The 22,662-nt window shown below is 37.5% G+C and overlaps 1 protein-coding gene and 1 long non-coding RNA gene across 2 annotated transcripts in view; one reads left to right on the top strand and one right to left on the bottom strand.

Moving 5' to 3' along the window:
- The window catches only part of LOC134801126 (facilitated trehalose transporter Tret1-like), a 31,924-nt gene extending 12,894 nt beyond the window's left edge, over window positions 1–19,030 (bottom strand). Inside the window, exons 1-3 of the mRNA XM_063773663.1 lie at window positions 18,841–19,030; window positions 3,753–3,860; window positions 604–843 (exon numbers count right to left, since the gene is read on the bottom strand). Of these exons, the coding sequence (XP_063629733.1) occupies window positions 604–843; window positions 3,753–3,840 (328 nt within the window). The 5' untranslated portion in view covers window positions 3,841–3,860; window positions 18,841–19,030. The remainder of the gene's footprint in view (window positions 1–603; window positions 844–3,752; window positions 3,861–18,840) is intronic.
- LOC134801193 (uncharacterized) overlaps window positions 1–22,662 on the top strand; it is a 217,975-nt gene that overhangs the window by 52,398 nt on the left and 142,915 nt on the right. The gene's annotated exons all lie outside the window — the stretch shown is intronic.

Below are 22,662 nucleotides of genomic sequence, written 5' to 3' on the forward strand. Positions count from 1 at the left end.
TTACTTTGAAATCTTTGAATAGAGGCAGAGGCTTGGTGCCGTTAGGGTTGGTGGGTTGAAGTTGTGGAGAATTTCAGGAGAAGATGGTGCCAATATGGCGACATCAACAATCTTCAATCGAGTATGCTTGCCTGTTGTAAGTAATTTTAGATTCTAGAACATATTCTAGAATCTAAAATTACTTCGAACCAGTACCAACAACAAAATAAAATATAAATATAAATAAATAAATATAAATAATAAATAAATATTAAGGACATATAAGGATATAAATTCCGGGATAACGCTAGGAAAATGCTGAGGATGTTGAATAATAAGTTGGATTTCCGGCGAAAATGGTTTCTACATGCTAAAATGACTTACAAGGCTAGTGGAATAGAGTCTAAATCATTCTAAACTTACTCTGAGCCGTTGCCAACAGCAAATCCGCAAGTTGGAATAAAGAGTTAACCATCACTGTTGATGAAGATGAACAGCAGTTCTGATAGACGACGCCATTGATGATGGTGGTGTTGGGGAGCTTGGTGCTGTTGGTGTTGGGGGGTTGGAGCTGTTGTAACTATAGAGAGGTTCAGGCAAAGATAGGCAAGAATTTAGACTTACTTTGAGCTGTTTCCAACAGCAAATCCGCAGGTTGGAATAAGGAGTTAACCATCACAGTCTCATTAGTGGTTCTGTTGATGTAGATGAACGGCAATTCTGATACAACCACAGGGTAGACGACGCCATTGATGATGGTGGTGTTAGGGAGCTTGGTGCTGTTGGGGTTGGGGGGTTGGAGCTGTGGCAGCGCAGGGGAGGTCCAAGCGAGGATGGTGCCGGCGATCACCGCGCCGATGGCCGCTGTAATAGAAAATTGTCGTTGAAGAGTTTTGATGGAAAACATCAGGGAGAATCTGTGTAAAACCAAGCCCACTCAGTACATCGTCTACATTTCTTTTAGTTCCATTCGCAAAACGACATTTTTGTAAAAAAAATATCATCTTCCAAATTATCCTGTTTGGTGAAAGATGAAGCTAATTTTTTTAAAGATTTACATTATGATTAAGATTTACATAAAAAGATTTACATATTTTTATTAAATCTCTAGCCCTATGGTTGACTGGTAGAGAATGCCTTTAGGCATTAAGTCCGCCATTTGTACATTTTATTTGTATTTTGTGCAATAAAGTTTAAATAAATAAATTATGTAAGTACCTAGATTAATGTAAGATCTAAAAATAACGACTGATTTTACTGACAGTGAATGTGTTAAGGTTATTAATATTAAGTATAACCATCAAAAGAGAAACGATTCTTTCGCCTATAGTGACTTTTCGTGAAAGTATCTATCACAGATCGGAAATTTTGCTACTCGGAACGAAAGAACACATTTTAAAGAAGAGGCGTTATGCGTTATGCGAAAGATTCAAACGTTTTACAAACAATTTACTGTGCTTATTGATTATCATTACTTTGCAATTGACAGTAACGAGATAGTATACGTAAACATATATCACAGAAGCTAAATCGACCGAACATCGCCAGTGACGTTCGGCAATCTATAAATATATCGGAATACGTTCACCCACAATAGTTACGCGGTCAGATTCATACTGGCTGGTTTACATTATCTATCTAGTCTAGGAATACGAGAGTAATAATCACACATCGTACATTTTGTAGAAATTTCTGTGCAGCGTTGTTTGATATATCTATACAAACTTGTTTTCTATGATGCAGTGTTCCCTGTGTACAACTATGTGCACTACAGAAGACCTCATAAGAGCTACCCCCCGGGGGTTAGAGGTGGCAAAATATTGGCAAAATACTATTTAGTTATGATCCCTTCACACGATAAGAAGAAGAACTCGTTTTCTATACAAAAACAGTAGGTACCGGAACCGGAGATTCCCGGTTCTCACCAAACTCATTAGTCTCAGAGGGGTTACCTACCGCGCGAAAACCGATATTCGCAAATTGCGGGGATCTTTCTCCTTTACTCCAATGAAGGCGTAATTAGAGTGACAGAGAAAGATGCCCGCAATTTGCGAACTTCGTTTTTCGCGGTTATAGCCCTGTGCCTCAGGAATGTAGTGAATGCACTACCTAATGACAAAACATTTTACGGTGCAGTGAGTTCAGCCAGAAGACAAAATCGTAGCGCTTTTTTTGATCATAACACGTTACCAAAAAATAAAACAAGCAATTTTGAGGTCTTTCTTTAGTCTTATCGATTCCAATTTGTAAATATTTTTGCACAAACCAACATGAAAATGCCTTCTAAAAATGCGTAATATTATTTTTGATCGAACCCATCGATCACATTTTTTTAAGTATTTAACTAAAGCTATTCAATAACAATGACATCCGCGATCCTAGGCACGCACGGCTGTCTGCTCAGTGCTCAGCGAGCTGCTTTTGGAGAAGGAGCTCTTCACCTTAAGCTCCATAATTAAGGAGGCAAACTACAAAATCTCTAAGGGTTCCCACATATATGTCGACGCAGAATGCGCAAAATCCGATAGGAAAAAGTTTTATGTCTGCACAATATATAAGAGCGAAAAAGTAAAGTCGTGGTTCGGCTCGGCTCGCATCGGCTGGCGCCTGCCGACGCGTCGCGACGGCTTTTGCGCTCTTATTGCGGGACATAAAGCTTTTTCCTATCGGCTTTTGCCGAATGCACGTCGATATATCTGGGGAGACCCTAACACTTTGAATCCACAACTCACGCGCATGTGACATTTAAGTACGCATCTAATCTTAGCGCGGAATTTGTAAACCGATTGGAGACTGAACGTGGGCATCGAAACTTGTTTACATTTAATATTAGCGCGTCTTACCAGCGTAATACCTATAACCAACTAACGGACAGGTATAATACTTAGCTAAATGTCTTTAAATCTTGCATGTATCTATTTGTGTAGGTACAGTTTAGGTCAATCAAAGTGTAGATCCAAGATTAGATCCAAAAATAGCGTTTTGAGGAATTAATTCCCAGCAAGCTGGAAATTGTTTTAATACTTGCATTTGCCTAAATGCGCGTAATCGGAGATTGCTCCGTCCCAGGAGGACCGCGTAAATTTTGAGAGCCTTAAAACCACTCGATGTAGAAGGAACCCACCATCAATTACAAATGGCACTACCATCAAAGTTTCGTGGATCAGACTCTGGTAAAAAGGCGTTTTCGGATTTTTAACATGATTTTGCCAAATCATTATAATATTTGGTTAACGGGCATTTTCACTTAAAATTACTTATACCATTTACTTTTTTTCGAAAATCCATCAATTTTTGGGTTATTTCTACTCAGAATCACGAGGACTATCGATTTGAAGAGAGAAAAAGAGTCCCAAAAAAAATTACAGTTTTGTAACGAATTTTCACATACATTTTGTATGGACCGTTACAAAACTGACACCCAAATTATGTATGAAAAACTGGGGACACTTTTTTTCTTTGTCTCATTCAATAATACTCTTGATTCTGAGTCTAAATAACACAAAAGTTGATGGTTTTTAGAAAAAAGTAAATGGTACCATTTTTTCTGAAAACCCCCTAACAATGAAATAGAACTCCAATGACCCCAATGCACCTTATATACAAAAGGGGCTTCGCGCTGAACGAAAATGTTATATGTAACAAAATATTTTAATAACAAAATCGGTTTTAGGATATTGATCAAAATTAAGTTATTTTTGTGCATTAGGTACCTACTTCATGAGTTCATCAATTTTTTCTGTGTAGCTAAGTTTTGAACTATAATATTTTACCAGCAACAGCGGCGATGTACTGGGGAGCTTTCTTCGTCTGCCCGCCCTTCTCCTGGACGGACAGCATGTGCAACGTCGGCTTGTCCATGGTTCAGTTACGTTGGCATTCTGGAACAAGTGGAAACAAGGTTAGTTCACCACTCAAACCAAGCACTACTATTAATATGTCATAAGTTCATAGAAGTTTGAAGTCGGAAATAGATGCCTCAACCTCACTGTCCGCGGATCAGATAGATCACGCGGCCGAGGTAGGCCTAAGAAGCGCTGGCTGGACGTCGTGACAGCGGACATGCAAGAGAACAATCTCACACCTGATGAGGATGCCGAAGACCGGGCAAAGTGGAGAAGATTGAGCAGGAAAGCGGACCCCGGCGCTAGGCCGGGAAAACGCTAGGTTGAAGAGGAAGAAGAAGAAGTTCATAGAAGTTTGAGGTTTAAAATAAGTAATAACACTTGCACTGCGTGTGCTATCAATATCGTTGCAGACTTTTCTTGGTCTAGGGACTCGAGTATGTCTCCTCTACAGTAATAATAACTCAATGCTATCATGTATGTTTACTAATATTATGTCACCGAGCACTGACCTTCCAAAGGTGTCAGTGCACCCAAGTCACCCGAGTACATAATAGGTATACAAAACAATGCAACAAATATGCAAATATGCTACAAAGCAGAATAGTTTCAAATCCGTTCAGCGATCGTCCATTATTTTATTTCATGAGCGTGAAATACAATATGTAGGTTAATTCGCCAGTAACTGGCCGGTTTTAGTAAATATGACCAAAGGGGTGGGGTCAAAAAGTGGCCGCAAAAACCTCGCGTGATTTGTGCACAAGCCGTTACGGCTCGGCCACGACATTGCGCGACTTGCAACGGCGGCAGCGATAACCATAGGTTGGAGACACAACAATCGGACCTTTCGTTCCCACCTATGGCTGTCGCTGCCGCCGTCGCCAGTCGTGTAATGTCGTGGCCGAGCCGTTAATGGTTACAATTTTGCGTACGCGACGCACGGCGCTGTTATGACGTTATGTTATGGCGCTGACTCCTAAGGCCCAGCCATACAAATGAAAAATGCAAATATTGCCACAGAAATTTGAACCTACAATGTAGGAAATAGAGTTGATTTTGCGTTGTTCAAAAACTGAACGAAACCAGGCGTGGCTTTCGTCGCTTTGCTACAGATAGCTAAAAGTACATCCGTTCCGCCCCAATTTTGGGGAAAGCCATAAGCCGCGCGTGGCGCTGTCGCCACCTAGCGGCCATATCTGTGCTGATCGTAACAGACGCGTTTTATTAGAGAGTGAGTGTTCTGTACCTACTACTATTATTTATTCTGTGACGAAACAAAGCAAAAGCAACTCTGTTCCAATCGAATATGATTTAAATTTCATTGAACTGAATAAGTACTATAGGTAGGACCTTGGGCTTTAGGAGGATAGGAAGACAATTGTATAATTTAACCATTTCTAATTGTGAACTGCACTGATCGGGACGCGCCTGAGTCATTGTTTGCCAGGATGCGATAAATTGCATGACGGTTCACAATGGACCGTTATAGCGGTACCTTTACCGGGTACAAATCTATCTAATACCTATTCTTGTTTATTTATGTATATGTATATTTATTTATATATATATTTCGAGGATCTCGGAAACGGCTCTAACGATTTCGATGAAATTTGCTATATGGGGGTTTTCGGGGGCGATAAATCGATCTAGCTAGATCTTATCTCTGGGAAAATCTAATACCTTTAAACGAGCAATTCTTGTTTATTTATTTATATGTACCTAGGTATATTTATTTATATATATATATATATATTTCGGGGATCTCGGAAACGGCTCTAACAATTTCGATGAAATTTGCTATAGGTATGGGGGTTTTTGGGGGCGATAAATGGATCTAGCTAGGTCTTATCTCTGGTAAAACGCGCATTTTTTACTTTTTGTATGTTTTCCGAGCAAAGCGCGGTCTTCCAAATATTAGTATATAGTATGGCATAGGTCATATACAGGGGGAACCCTTACACATTGCACTGTAACGCCTTGATAATAAGATTTGTTCAGGAGGACCATTTAAGGATGTACACTAAGTACACTTTTTTTTATTTTTCTACTCAGAAACACGAGCTCTATCGACTCTATGTATAATTAAGTGATTAAAACGGGTTCACGCCTCTAACGTCTATAGGAAGAGGTTTAGATTTTTATTTCAATTCCGTTACTATTTTTCATAGACTTTATATACGGTAACGGAATGGAAGGATCGAAAAATTTAGGTACGGAAATTTTAGGACACTTTTTTCTACTATTAGGATCGAAAGAGCTCGCAATTCACGGAAATAACATAAAAATTCACTGAAAAAAAAGTGCAGTGTAGGTACACTCACCTGCAATACTATGTTACATAACGAAGACCGCAATAATATATGACACGATCTTATTTACAGAGCCATACGAGCGTTTCACATATTGCGGCCTTGGGGCTATTCATAAATTACGTCATTTCAAATTAGGGGAGGGGGGTCTGGACATCGGATGATGGTAGCATGACGTAGGAAGAAACGGGGTCATTCGAAGCATGATTTTTGGATGATTTTAGGGGGGGGGGGGTCAAAAATCGTCAAAAAACGATGACGTAATTTATGGACAGCCCCCTTCGAAGAGTGGTAACATGGTAACATATTATTGCAGGTGACGTACAACTTTAAATCAAATGGCCCAGATATTTGTGCACGTGGCTACTCCGATATATCCATGGTATAATAATATACTGCGCCTGGTACTCTCTTCCGACCACGTGACTGACACAAGCCTACGTCATCATGCGACAGCGCTATATGATAAAATGCAATAGCGCTATATAAAGTGGCAATGTTATTGTGACGTAGGCTTGTGTCAGTCTGGGAAGAGAAGACAATGTTTTATTAGACTATGGATATATCCGATGATGTATGTACAGCTACAAGGCCAATTCGAGTCTTAATTAATCGATTTGTTTCCAATATATGATACCGATCTGTCAGTATCAAAAGTGACGTTTTTGGTTGAAAAAATGTCACTTTGTAATTTTATATACCAGAAAGAATACATATTTTTTACTTTCTTTACTTAACATCTTAAATATAAAATTACTTTATCATATCTAAAATTAAAAAACTATAATTAAAAACTAAACTAATCTAAATTAAAATAAATCTAAATAAGGCCCCCGCGGCATTGTGCCAAAGATGCTGGCAGCATTCCCTCGCTGAATGGCAATACTAATGCGCTGCGAGAGAAAGCTGCCAGCTTTATATGGAACTTTTGACCCTGAAAGATCAGTATCATATTGGAAATATATCGAATAGGTAACTAAAAGTCGAATTGGCCTGAATCACGAATCAATCTAAGTTTGACGCCCATGATAACTGATACTGATAACAGTGATAACTGATAATGATAACCGACGAGTGTTTGTCAGGAAGCTAAAATTGGCCTTCGATATTGGGGTTTAGATTTGTTACTGGTTTTGAAAATATAAGTCACTTTTATTATATTAATTTTTTAGGGTTCCGTACGAAATGGTAAAAACGGGACCCTATTACTATGACTCCAATGTCCGTCTGTCTGTCACCAGGCTGTATCTCATATCAAGACAGTTGAAATTATCACAGATGATGTACTTCTGTTGCCGCTATAACAACAAATAAAAAGCTAAAAAGTACGGAACCCTCGGTGGGCGAGTCCGACTCTCACTTGTCCGGTTTTTTTCATTGCAGGCACTGTAAAATCGACAATATTGCTGAAGATATAGCGTAGTACCTACGATATTCAGACAAATAAGTATTTTAAGCACAGCAACAGAAAGGGTTTTTTCGAAATATTATTAATCAATTTCTAGTATTTTTTTACGTTGGCGTAGACAGAAATATATTATATACAAAAAAAATGAAATTAAAAAAATATTTATTTTTGCACATATAAAAATGGGTTTAACAGTGGGAACATACATGAAGTTGAGGTTACATGCATACAGCGATACTTTTATATAATACAGTATAAACAGAGGTCCCCAAACTAGGCATAGCCTGTATCTTGGGCAACCAGTTAATGAATTAAAAACTAAAGAATTATGCCTAAACATAAGTACTAAAATAAATAAATAAATACTACCCAAACATTGAAACATTACATATTCAAGTGAAGAAACCCTATACATATAATAGGAGTTCAGTTGCCAAAAAAGTTTGTATGAAATTCGAGCAAGAAGAACCACCTTAAGAAACGAGTAAAAGATTATAAGCACTCAATCACTAATCAAAATACGAACCACCGAACCAATGAGGGCAGTAGAGACAGAGACTAATTGGTCGGAACCGAACCATTGACCGAAACATGATTTTTATACCGAAACCTACCGAAATATAAACCGAAACTTCGGTCGAACAAATGGAACGCCAAAACCGTTCGAAGATAAATACAATGCGTCTAGCTCTGCTGTCTAGTGTCCTTATCAAGACATCTGCCATTTTAAGCCTAAATACAAACGTTCCTAAAAACTTTACAATGAAGAGATCAACCTGTCATTGCTAAAGAGGTAAGGATTTAGATAACAAATCCATCGCTACTGTATTTTACTATCTATGATTGCGTGAAATCCGAGTTTATGGCGTAATACCTTGTTGAGATATAAGTTTTATGATATGCGCAATAAAATAATCAAATACTAGCTTTTAGAGTATTTATTTAAGTTTTTTTTAGTCGTATGTCAATACTTAGGATTAAAGTGATTTTTTTTTATATTTCTAGATTCATATTTTTACAAATTTGAACACAACGGAGGTAATTTTTACGTTTACTCATACATTTTACTTTTAGTAAGTTGATAAAGATAATGAATTAATAAGGAAGTTTTTACAAGCCGTACATATGTAGGTATGTCATTTCATTTAAGACTTAACTAACTAGCGTTAACTTTTCTTTTAAAGTATTTTATTAGCATTTACCTAATAGACATTTAGTCCCCTCTAACCCCTAAATCGCAATTCCCATTCTTTAACCACTTCGGTAACACTTACATCGCTCCAATTGTTATACAGAACACGACCAACTCATTTTTTTATCAATGCAGAAAGCGACCAAATCCACTGAGTTATGGTGTAAGTCACTTTGACAAAAATAAAAAGTTGATCGCTTTCTACAGAACTACGGTCAATTATCTTGTTCTTTTTGTAGCACTTTTGTAAACTCTCTGTCCTTCTGGTAGCACTTCTGTAACTCTCTGTCCTTCTGGTAGCACTTTTGTAAACTCTGTCCTTCTGGTAGCACTTAAGTCGTAAAGTCTCTTTATCTTTACATATTATCAGATGCTGAGACCCACACAGCACAGCCACTAATGAGAACTAATCGTCGATAATTGATCTTAAAGGCCGTCTCTTACGGAGATCTTATTCATCGATAGATGTACAACCTGCAATAATATGTTACTCTTCGAAGGCCGCAAAAGTACATGACACGCTCTTATGGCTCTACAAATAAGATCGTGTCAGATATTTTTGCGGCCTTCGTTGTGTAACATATTATTGCAGGTGACTGTACTGTACTAATAGTACCTACTGAAGAGGCCAAGTTGGAGAAGAGCAATTTTCGTAAAATTTGGATTAATCCATTCAGCCATTTCAATTTAGAGCAGTTCAAAGTCAACTCTGGATTGTGAAATATTTAATTTTTGTATACATAATACACATATTATACATAACATAATACATGACCGCATACTTGAGGTGGAAATTGAAATATAATGCCGATGCTAATATAGGTTGATATATATTATACTTGTTGCGTCAGAGACATTTAGAATTAGATAGACTAAAGAAACTGTAAAATCCTGCGGAAAGTGTCCAGAAAGTATTTTAAAGTTATAGGAAAATTCCACATAAAAAAATGTAATTAAAACTATGAATGTATATAACTGTATATGATTATATCGCTTATAATCAATAATACATCCGTTTACCTAGTTTTATTTCATCGCGGTAACCAAAGACAACATTATGAAATAGGTAATAGCTTATATTAGAAATTGAAAATTTCTTTCCCCGTACAAAAGTGTGAAAGGCATACAATTTTTTTCCATCTGTAAAACGCAATTCTGGAAACTCAAACAAGTCAATTTAAGGTCAGTTTAACTTATTGACTTCCCTACTTAATTAACTAATTAATCAATCATCTTAGTTTAAAAGTTAATTACATAATTACAGTCAAAACTTATCAAATGAGGTCAAAGATCATATAATTATCTAAAAAGATACGAAGGGGCTGACGTTACCTATTTCAATGTATAAAAAATAATGTATGTTTCTAAGCATACAAATTTCAGGGTCCAGATTTCATACGTTGCGTTGTGTGGGCTCAGTTTGTCCCTACCTTAACATCATCATCATCATCATTTATTTAAGAGTTAGACTCTTGTCGGTGGAGCGTTTTCCATGCATGTCGGTCCTGTGCCTTCTCCTTGACAGCTTGATACGACACGACGTTGAGCTTTTCCTTTACTTGATCTATGTACGTTCTCCTTGGTCTCCCCCTCAGTCTCGTTGCCTCAACTCTCAATGATATTTTTGATAAATTCGTCGTGTCGTAGCACCTTAACACCGACGGAAATTCGTTCAGCCCGTCAGATTGCGGTGTCAGTGTGTTAGTCACAATGTCAGTTATTAATCAACAATATTTAAATTCTTTCCTTTTTTTTCCTGTAATATTAAAACTTTTCCACACCGCAGGTGTTTCCTTCCTGCGACCTTTGTAAATGTAAACTGGTGTTGAAATGCATACAACCTTCAAAACTGTTTAAAATGTGCATAATGCAATGTCGTGGAGTTATCCTCTTAGATACTCATCAACTAATATCAAGACTATAACTCTGTAAAGTGTCATTCTATGGAACTTGCTAACTATAGCTGGTCAAGCAAATCTTGTCAGTAAAAAAAGGCGCGAAATTCAAATTTTGTATGGGACGATATCCCTTCGCACCTACATTTTTCAAATTTGCCGCCTTTTTCTACTGACAAGATCTGCTTGACCAAGTATATGTAAACAAACCGCCATATTGAAATCATCATTCAGTGACAATCAATGTGGCGGTTTGTTTACATAGTTAGCAAGTTCCATAGAATGACACTTTATCTTTAGGTGTCTAAATAATATAAAAGTAAACAAAATCTATCCTCAAATGGCTCCTTAAGCCAGTTGAGGGTAGATGAAAACATTACATGATCAAATGTAATTACATGAATAAATGTAGGTTAAAGTCAGGTCGTTCAGTGACTGATCCAGGCGGTTTTGTAATTGGTCGGTTAACCAATAAATGTTATAACTACCCGAAAATGTACAAATTGTTTGTTTACTTTTATTTAAATACCTAAAGATACAGACTATAAGTAGTACAGACAGTCATTATTATTTTGAGTCATTAGTATGAGGCAAGGAATGGAAAGATTTGCGAGGTTCTGTTCTGGTAGGCTTCCGTAATTGGTTAAGAAGAGCAATGCACGGATTGCAGTTGTTGCGGGTTCAAATCCTGTCGACAGCGTAATTCTTTCCTTTAATACATATAAAAATTCATAACACACTGCTTGTGTTGTAATGTATACTCGTTCAGCCTTCAGAAATGGTTAAAATCTACATAATGTTAGCAATTTATCCTGTTTGCACTACTAAATAGTTCCTCTTTCTTCCGCAAATGTCATGATAAATGCGCTAATGCGCTAAGTATATAAGGATGCAATATTGTTTCCATCTTGATTTTTCCTCTAAAGGCGGAAACATAAGGGGCCTAGCTAATCTTTGATAGAAAAATCCAATCGAAATATAAATAACTAGCGACCCGCCCCGGCTTCGCACGGGTTACACAAAACCTTAACAAATTATACATCTACTCCTTCCTCAGGAATCACTCTATTGATAGGTAAAAACCGCATGAAAATCTCTTCAGGAGTTTTTGAGTTTATCGCGAACATACATACACACAAACAAACGGACGCGGCGGGGGACTTTGTTTTATAAGGTGTTAGTGATGTATGGAAATAATCACATTCCTTTTCATCTAATTAGAACCTAATAATAGCATTTCTTTTGTTTAATTGCTTCCTCTATCAAACGAAATGTATCCCAATATAATATACAACATAAGTTAAGCATATAAGTTTGTCTATCTGACCTGACTGGAGTTTTCCTCTCATCTAATCGAAGGTTAGCTGGAAGAGATCCCTTATAGGGATAAGTTCGCCTTTGTACTTCCATTACTGTAATTTATTTTTGTAAACCTGTGTTGTGTACAATAAAGTGATTACTACTACTACTACTACTACAACAAGATTTAAATTAAAAGCTAGAAAATTTGGTATAGTCGGCCTTACGAGGCTACAGTGTTTAATGAATTTTGAAGCTAAAAAAGTAGAGCGAGTAGACATTTTGTACTTATAGGTACAAATGGTCAATTTCTCTAAAATGGTACACATTTTCCAAGATGGCGGCGGTTCCTCGAGGTCCCCAAAAGTCAAATAGTGGGGATATGAAAATAGACCTTTAATTAACATACAGTGGAATCCGTTTATTATGACTCCGCCTATACTGACCAACCGCTTACTATGACGTAATTACTGTGCGAAGTTTGGTTTTCATATAAAATTCTTTGTGACAAAGTCGGATAAAATGACTTCGCTTATAGTGACAAATCGCTTATTATGACCTATAGATCCTATTTTTATGAAATTATGTCCCGTTATACTGACACATTCGCTGGTTTTCGTGGCGATCCCCACGTCTCTCTCTGCGAGGACGTTTGGTGCGTGCGGTGTTTTAGTTTTGATTCTCAGTGACAAGTTGATAATTAGCACAAGGTTAGTAAAACTCATCTCTGACAAGATTTTGAGATTAATTTCGAAAAAATAACAAAGTAAGAAGTTAATCAACTATGCTTTATATGACGTCCGCTTAGTATGACGGATTTGTCACTTCCCTTCGATGTCATTATAAGCGGATTCTACTGTACATACCAAATTTCAGGACCGTCCTAGATATTTCGGGGTTAGTCCTAAATCCGATTGTATTATTATGTAAAACTACTAATCGCTCTAATTTGTTTGTATTACAATTTCCAAACTATGAATAATTTGGTATATTACGAGGAATTAACTTTGATCACTACCTGCAGTCGACGACGAGATTGTGTCAATGCCAGAATGCCAGAAAGAAATTCTCGGAACTCATAAATACGGCAAGGTCTTGTGACAATTTACTGTCGCATTTCAATCAACTTGCAGCTGTCAATATCAATCATAAATTCGACAGTCATGAATGTCATAATCATGACTACAGATGTAGTGCATTAATTAATTGTTTTCCATCGTATTTTCTCGGAAACGTTATTATTTGTCATGCTAGTTCAGTCAATGTCAGTACTTATTGTACCTGGCTGAGACTGACTGAAATATTAGCAAGACAGTTTTTTGTTCGTAAGTTTCCTTGAAAATAGGTACGATGGAAAACAATTATGCACTACATCTGTAATGTTTTTACCTCTGACGTCACAGATGTTGGGTTACAAAAAGAAACTCATAATCGAGTAGAGTGATAGCGCGTGAAAAACGAAAACCTCAAAATCGACTACCATGCAATTTCAGTGAAAAGGCCATCTCGCCATCTTGAATTAAATCATAAATCATTTATTTTGCTTAAAACATGGTACAAAATTAATGTTATGGTAATCATGGTTATGGTGTTATGCTTATGGTGTCATGGTAATTAATGTTATGTATCATCTGTGGACCACTAGATTTATGATTCTATGATTACGAGTAGTAATATAATATTGTAAGTATGTGTAGGTTCGTCACAATAAATGTTTTCAGCGCGAAATACCTAAATGGTCTGCTTCACACAGTTTAGCTGATCAGATGTCGACATAAATAGCTTTTCATGTTTATTTTCCCCTAGATTTCATATTTCATGCAAGTAGGAAATATACCTAATTTACATTAAGTAAGTTATCCTTCATTTGAATCAAGTATTTCTGGTATTATCAGATCTAAGCACTTAATTAAAGTATTATCTAAGTGACATTGTCGATAATATTATCTTGAAACGTTGGTATTAGTAGATAGTTTGTTGGAATAAATGTTGAAGTGGACACTTCAGATTTCAGAACGATCGTGACACATAAATTGAATTATTATAATTTATAATTTATTTTAAAATCACCGATGGTAAAAATAATAGGTATTTTATGGGGGTAATATTTATAACTTATACTATTTACTTAATTTATGTTATAGAATATTTTATTATGTCACAGGGGTAAAAATATTGAACTGGTTGGAAACCACAGTATCCTTACCACGAGTTTGGACGTTGACACATTCGATAGCGACTGTTTAAAGTAACTCACTTTAATGCATCTCCCTCGTACTGACAGATATTGGTAAGTACAAGCGAGATGCACTGCGTCTGAGTTGACGCAGTCGCTTAGCGTTAAGGCAGTAATCAGTTATTTATTTTCTAAAACATTCATGGTACAGTCACCTGCAATAATATGTTACTCTTCGAAGGCCGCAAAAATATGTGACACGCTCTTAATGGCTCTACAAATAAGATTTTATCAGATATTTTTGCGGCCTTCGTTGTGTCACATATTATTGCAGGTGACTACCTACAGAAGGTCATGCATACAGGGCCGTTTTAAACTATGCGGGGCCCATGGGCACATAAGAATTTGGGGCCCTTTTGGAAAGTAAAGAAAGCGTATTAGAATTATTATGGGTAATCAAATATACTGTTACTGTCGTTCGGGGCCCCCTGAGGATGGGGGCCCTGGGCACGGGCCCCGTGTGCCCTTATGGTAAAGACGGCACTGCATGCATATTTGAAAATAGAACCAGTCTGTGCGGAAAGAGAGGAGTCGTGGAATGTATGGGCTCCCTTACATTCCACGACTCTACTCTTTCCGCACAGACTCTACAATGTCTACATGTTTGGTCACAAAGACATGCAAATACCTACTTAAGAATGTCATGTGTATGAAGGCCGCGTAAAACTCATGGTGGGGCATGAATCTAGTACATATATAACTGGATCAGACATGAGGGGCGGGGGGAAGTGACCGAACGGGATAGTCTTATGTATCTTTCAGTAGGAGTAGCAGCGAAAGCTCTATTATTGTTTGTCCTTGTCACAGTCTCACATTTTTTTTATTCCCCACCGTAAATTTAGTATGTATTATGGTGGGCAACAAATAAATTCGACCAATCATAGTGTCGCATTGCGTAGGTTTTGTCCCTCACGGTGGCACGCGTATAGCACATCTATAGGATCCTACCATCTATGAGTTTGGGGTCCTGTTCATAAGAAATAAATACCTGATTTTTATTAGGGGTGCAGTAAAAGATTTGACATGCTAGCAAAAAATACAAAGGGCTACCATTGTTGGTTCTTCTCGTTGCGTCATCGGGTTCTAAGAACCTATTGACAAAGTACTAAAAGTCACACACTAGGGTTGCCTTACGTCAGGATCTTCCCTGACATGTCAGGATTTTTGGTTGTCAGGATTGCGGGAGGAGTTGGCGAGTATCGGGGTTTTTTTAGAAACTACAGCTAACCACTAGAAGCTAGCTAGACGTTTGGAATTGGGCAAAGGACCGGGAACGATAATTATGCTGTATATAGACAGCATATGGTTGCTAGTTAAGGACCTAAGTATAGGCCAACAAAAAGTTTGGTTTTGGATTAAGGGAATTTAATTAAGGGAATCAATTTTAGCTTCGAAAACATACAAACAGCATCACTGTTAACTCTTAACTGTCCATCGGCGGACCATATTACAAAAGGCATATTTAGGTCCAGCAATGGACAGTTAAGAGTGTGGGCGATGAATGGTATAAGTACCTAAAAGTTTTCTTAGTAAAAACGAGTTTATAATAAGAGTTAAAACAATGAAACCAAAATCGAGATACAAAAGTCTATGTCAATTAAAACCAGAATATTACTTTGCTAATACGCGAAAAAATTACGTGCTAGTCAATCAGTGCTAACCCGTTATACTTACTTGCGTATTTTTTACATGCAATTAATGTTCCCACACTCCCACCGCAAAAATAAATACGCAAATAAATATAAGAAACCACCACCAAAAGAACAATACTCGGCACGTGTTTCGCCTCTCTACGAGGCATCTTCAGGAGATGTTGATGTTGGAGGCGAAACAATAAGGTACCTGTAGCCTTAGAACGTCACAATTAGTCAACATGTTGACGATGGTTTGTAATATGGTTTTTTTTTTTTTGACGTAATGCTTTTTGGTGCGGGTCAATCGGTCCTCGCTAGGAGTACGGGCGGCCAATTGCCTTTAAGTTTGTATTATTTATTAAATGATTTTAAATTATCTATGATGTATTTAGTATACCTTAAAAAAGAGTTGAGGGCTTCTTCTTTTTCCGTAAGTTTGTTTATATTCAGTGGGTCTATGTTGTGCTTGGTGCATATGGTGTCGTGGATCGTTCTTGCGTAAAGGAACCTTGGGCAAGTTTTAATAAGGTGATCAATTGTTTGTTGTGTGACGTCGTTACAGGGACACGCGTCATTGTCAATTTTGTGAAAACGTTTTAGATAGAATTTGGTATATCCGTGACCGGTTAGAATTTGTGTCAATTGAAATGTGATGGTTGTATGTTTGCGTAACAAGTATATATCGTCCAATGTGGGTAGCCAGTTTTTTACGTGTTTACCTGTTCTGCTCTCTATGTATGTTTTATTATGGAGTGTGTGCAAATTTTTCTTCATTTGGGCTTTATGGTGCGAGAGTGGGAAATGAACATAATCCGGTTGCTTATGGAGTGCGGCCGCATGCTTGGCTGCGATATCCGCTCTCTCATTGCCATCGAGGCCAGCATGCTCCTTAATCCAACAAAATTGGATCTCCATCTCCCCAGACTCCCTGATGTTGTTTATTATTTTGTGAACAGCATTTGTATTCCGGTTAGTACTGCTCCGGTTAGACAGTTCCATCAGGACTGCTTTGGAGTCTGAGAAGATGGTGACCTTCCTCAGTTTCTGGATGTAGCATCTTAGACATGCCTGTTCGACAGCCAGGCACTCCGCCTGAAATACGGTGCAGCTACTGAGTAATTTGAGCTTTTTCATATAACTCCTACCGTCAGGGTAGTCAATGATGTAGGCTGCACCGACCAGGCCGTCGTGCCTGCTGCCATCGGTGTATACTCGTTGTAATATGGTTGGTCAAACCAATTTGTCAGTCATAACCAGGAAAACTATATCTACTCATCCTTTTCTTTTGGGTGCTAGTACTAGTGTAAGACAAAGATAGTGTGATTATCTCTGTATATGATTGAAGTGGGACAGTCCTTTGACAAACTAAGTATAATTTGTATTACATCCCCTCGTTTAGTGTTCTTAACAAAAGAACCAAATTGAAGGGATCATGTTGTATTGAACCACACCTGGCTATGCCTTGTACTGCCCCACATGTTAGAAAGAGATAGATGCTTTGTGTCGACAACTGTCGTTTCAGACTAGGTACAGTCAGCGGCAGAAATAGCTAAAGTAGGTGCTCAAAATGATTTCTTACCAAATTGTCAAACATAGACAATACGAATAAGAGACCGAGACCGAGATGAGGTGACAATACAAATTAATTTTGGTACAGTCAAGTGTAAACATATGGGTGCATACAACTTACTCCAAATATGTCCCAAAATAGTTCTTAATTCGCTGAAATAAGAGCTTATGGGACATATTTTTGAGTATGATTTGTGCACCCATATTTTTACACTTGACTGTACCATCGAACTGATCTGATAATGGAGCCCGAAGATGAATAATTGAATATCCAATGGAAATCTTGTGGCCACTACCTATACTCTGGCGAGCCAACTTTGTCAACAACTTTTTAAATACAATCGATAGAAATTGTGAATCCAGTGGTCAATTCTATTAGTAGAATTGAATAAGAAATGTTTAACTATTAGCACATGAAATGCCTAGTAGTGGAAATATGTAGTATATTGAACGAAATACACGAAATCGAAAGCGGTCGAATTTAAACTCGGCCCTTAGATCGACCGTTCGCGCCTGTATTTAAAAAAATTTGGCGTCTTTTCTATTGACAAAGCTGGCTTGCCTGAGTATAGTACACCTCTTGATGTTGGGCTCATAATGATTTGTTTTGACGAGTGTTTTGTAGGTAGTTTTCCAAAATGTAGTTTTGACAGAGATTAGAATTGTAATTGTCGTTTATCACTTTTATCAGTTTAAATTTTCTTATTTCATGTATTGTAACTGTAGACGATATTTGGTTCAGTTGCTTCAAATACCTACTTAACTAACGAAATGTCGCTTAATTTTCAAACTCGGGTAAATCCATTCGACCCTCTCAGCAAATATCTACCCTAATAGGGTACTTTTTTTAATGCCAAAATGACCAAAATCGCATAATCTGACTGACGGATTCACTCGAGTTCGAAGTTAAGCGTCTCAATTATGATAATGACTAAAACTCATGTTAAAACGGAACAAACATTAACACATACGTTACATATTAAAATTTAAATAATAATTCATAGTTTAATAAATTAATAGGCTCATAAAATATGTATAGACACATTAAAACAAAAATAAATTTTGAGAAAAACTTGCGGAAGTGTTCGTACATTTACGACGAAATTTGGCAAGAATTTCGAATAGATTACGTGTGGGTGGACTCACGTAGCTAAAAGTTTGCGAATCTATAGAAAATAAACACGATGTGCTATTTTACAATAGACAATATCGCAAATAAATGCTTAAAAAAATTGCAAAAAGTTCGTCTATAGGTGGACATCCTTTCAAAAATAGTAGGGCAGGCTGAATAGAGTGTCAACGTCAATGTTTATTTTTAAATTGAACTTGACCTACGATATGTCATAAATATTTACTAAGCGATGATAAAAACAAGATTCTTTTAATGATTTGTAAAGTGAACCGGCTAGACTTTTTTAAATATTAATATTTAAAACTGAATTTATTAATTATTACGTAACTAAAAAATACTTACCAGAAATAAAAGGGAAAATTAAAAATAACACGACACTGATCACAGAACGAACGGAGCGGAACTAAAATAATAAATAAACGAACGTAATGATAAGTGTAAGTGTTCGATTTTTAAATTATGTAACGAGCTCCCATTGGTGCGTTCGGAGCGAACGGCGCGTGCAGCATCCACGCTTGATTTTGGAACACTGACTAAATAAATTCAAATTGCGTACGGTCTGTACTACACCATTTGTTACATATTTCACCTCTAGCCGCCAAGACATTTTGAGCACAATTGTTAACCCAAATAGACATTATAATCGCGTGCATTGTTGTATGTATTTTTAGGTTAACTCTTGTTTGGACAGCGGTGTTTACTTCTCCAATACTCGTACATGCAAAACTGTTTGTTCTAGGCTTTTAGGTAATCTCCGGAACATCGGACGTCGTTTATCTAATATCTAATGCAAACATTTTTACACATTAACTGATAACATTTACTAAATTTTACTATAAAGCGCGTGGTAATAGGCGCCATATATAATTCCGCAGTTATCAATATTTGAGTTATCAGCTTTTTAACTTTGATTGACCCATTTAATTCTGATTAAGAGGGTTTTGAACCCTTTTTGAGTGTCAACGTCAGTGAGACCCTTTTTAGGGTTCCGTACCCAAAGGGTAAAAACGGGACCCTATTACTAAGACTCCACTGTCCGTCCGTCTGTCTGTTACCAGGCTGTACGTATCTCATGAACCGTGATAGCTAGACAGTTGAAATTTTCACAGATGATGTATTTCTGTTGCCGCTATAACAACAAATACTAAAAAGTACGGAACCCTTGGTGGGCAAGTCCGACTCGCACTTGTCCGTTTTTTAACCAGCCAATGTAGTTTACTTTTTAAGTTTTTAAATGGTTGGCAGTCCTCAACTGTGCGTTTCTGCAGAAACTTCCTGCCTGGCACAGCTAAACTATCGCCACAGAATAAATAATAGTACTAGGTACAGAAGACTCACTCTCTAACAAAACGCGTCTGTTACGATCAGCACAGATATGGCCGCTAGGTGGCGACAGCGCCACGCGCGCCTTATGGCTTTCCCCAACATTGGTGTGGAACGGATGTACTTTTAGCTACCTGTAGCAAAGCGACGAAATCGCGGAGTGAGCCACGCCTGCTATCGCTAGCGGTGTTTCACGGACCGATACGCCCTTAAAACCTTCAAGAGCAGAGCGTACTCCCATCTCAAATGCCGGCAACGCACTTACAACCCCTCTGGTGTTACAGGTTTTTACAGCTGTATGTATCTACTTACCTAATTAATGGCTTGTTAGCTCAACTACTTTTTTATATTTCGGTACTTTCAATCCGGAGGTCGCGGGTTCAAAATGTTCAAATCCAGGCTCGATGAGTTCTTCGGAACTTAATGTACGGTATCATTTGATATTTAACTTTGCCGCGAAGGAAAACATCGAGAGGAAACCTGCATACCTACATCTGCGAAGAAATTCAAAGGAGTATGTGTAATCCCCAACCCGCATCAGACCTGCGTGGGGAAGCCCTCTCGCACAATAGAGGCCTGTGCTCAGCTGTGGGAAGTATATGGGCTGAATTATTATAATTTTTTATATTTAAGTAGAGTTAGACCAAGAATAGTCTGCAGCGATTTTCATAGCCCACGCAGTACAAGTTTTATTTTATGACGTATAAATAACACTTCCACTGCGTGGGCTATCAAAATCGCTGCAGACTTTTCTTAGTCTAACTATAGGTAAGTACCTATTTAAAAAAAAAGGATAAAAATCTCTCACTCGGCGCCTGCATGTACTATGTAGACTGTCGAAAGATATTTATCTCGACGAGTTTTATCGTTTATCGCAAATCAGGCGTTATCGCGTTATCGAGATTGCGGTAATGTGGTAAGCCCTCGTGATTGTGATGTAAGTATATTACCTAAATACCTAGAACCTACGGGCCTGATTTAGTTTATGTTTTATCCCTTCCTTACAAATACATAAGTCAAAATGACAGATAAGGACATACGATTATTAGCTAATTGAGGTTTGTAGCGCGTTTATGAATAAGGGGTGGGCAGAGGAAAACTTGCTCAATAATATTACAGGACTAAAAAACAGTAAGTACAGTCAACAACAGAGCTATGAATACAGGCAAAGTGCCAAAAATATGTATACACGACCTTAATGTACAGGCAATAAAGTACTGTATACATATTTTTGACACTGCCTGTATTCATAGCTCTGTTGTTGACTGTACGTATATCGTCTACAGGTTGTTAAGGTCTATTATGTATACTAACATATGGGGCTATTCATAAATTACGTCATTTCAAATTAGGGGGGGGGGGGGGGTCTGGACATCGGATGACGGTAGCATGAAGTAGGAGGAAATGGGGTCATTTGAAGCATGATTTTTGGATGATTATAGGGGGGGGGGGTCAAAAATCGTCAAAAATCGATGACGTAATTTATGGACAGCCCCTATGTGGTATATGAGTTTAATTATCGATATCAACTCACCTGTTTAACACGGCAACCACATAATGAATAGTGACCAAAAAAATTTTGTCTGTAAAATCGGTTTACGGACGATATTTTTGCGTGATAACGTCATAAGAAAACATCGTGGTCGTAACGTTACCATGGAGATCCGTCCACAACGTTACCATGGAGATATGTCCACAACGTGACACTTTTTCGTGCATGCTACCGGTGTACATCGATTTATAAGACGTTATCACGCCAAAAAAGATAGGCAACCTAACTGATTCATGTTGTTCTAAGACTTCTAGGTCTAAAAATAGCCTTGACAATATTTCTTTAGGCAACCCTATTTATAAGTATAATGTTCAGGAACATATTTTATTTCATAAAATATAAGTTTCCTCCGGTAAGCAGATCGGTGAAGGTTGGCCTTATTACCGGACCTTCTACTAGTTCTACTAGGTTATGGGCCATAACATATGGTCAACTACGTAATATGACGGACATGTGATGTTGGCATACAGAGTGCATAATTATTTTCCATCGTATTTTCACGGAAACGTACGAACGTGTCTTGCTATTTCAGTCAGTCTCGGTACAAAAAGTACTGACGTTGATTGAAGTAGCATGACCAATACATCCACTCTTATGCACTCCATCTGTACTATTTTATTTGATAATAAAGATCATGTCAGTCCAACGAAATCCCCACCCAAAATACAAAACACACATGTAGGTACACTAATACCTTTATTAAAAGAAAAAAAAACTAAATTTATAAGTATCAAGGTACATTATTAAATTTATAAATTTATAAGTATCCAAACTATTAGCAAGCAAAATTACCCGTACTTCTATAAATTTCAACAAAATGTAATTCACTACATCACCAAATAATGGCAACTGTCGTAATTCATATAAAAGTTCAAGAATAAACTTTTCTCTAATATAAGAAGTCAAAGTTACGTCCGATATTTAAAAAGTCAGAACCGCTAGAGTCGGACCAAGAAAAGTCTGCGGCGGATTTGATAGCCCACGCAGTGCAAGTGTCATTTATGCGTCATAATTTCATAGAAGTTTGGCGTTTAAAATAACACGTGCACTGCGTGGGCTATCAAATCCGCTGCAGACTTTTCATGGACTGACTCTAGTGTAAATTTAATTCGATAGCGTGACGAGTGTTCGCGTTTGCGTTGTCTATTTTAGTATGGGATTTTGAACAGCGCGCCAAGCGGGACGTTTTGGAAACTCAAAATCCCATACAAAATGACACTAAACGCGTACGTCACGTCACGCCATCGAATGGAATACACTAGGAGTACAGTCAGCCAAAGACTACATAG

This window comes from Cydia splendana, chromosome 21, assembly GCF_910591565.1.
Source record: "Cydia splendana chromosome 21, ilCydSple1.2, whole genome shotgun sequence".
In the NCBI taxonomy this organism is placed as follows: domain Eukaryota; kingdom Metazoa; phylum Arthropoda; class Insecta; order Lepidoptera; family Tortricidae; genus Cydia; species Cydia splendana.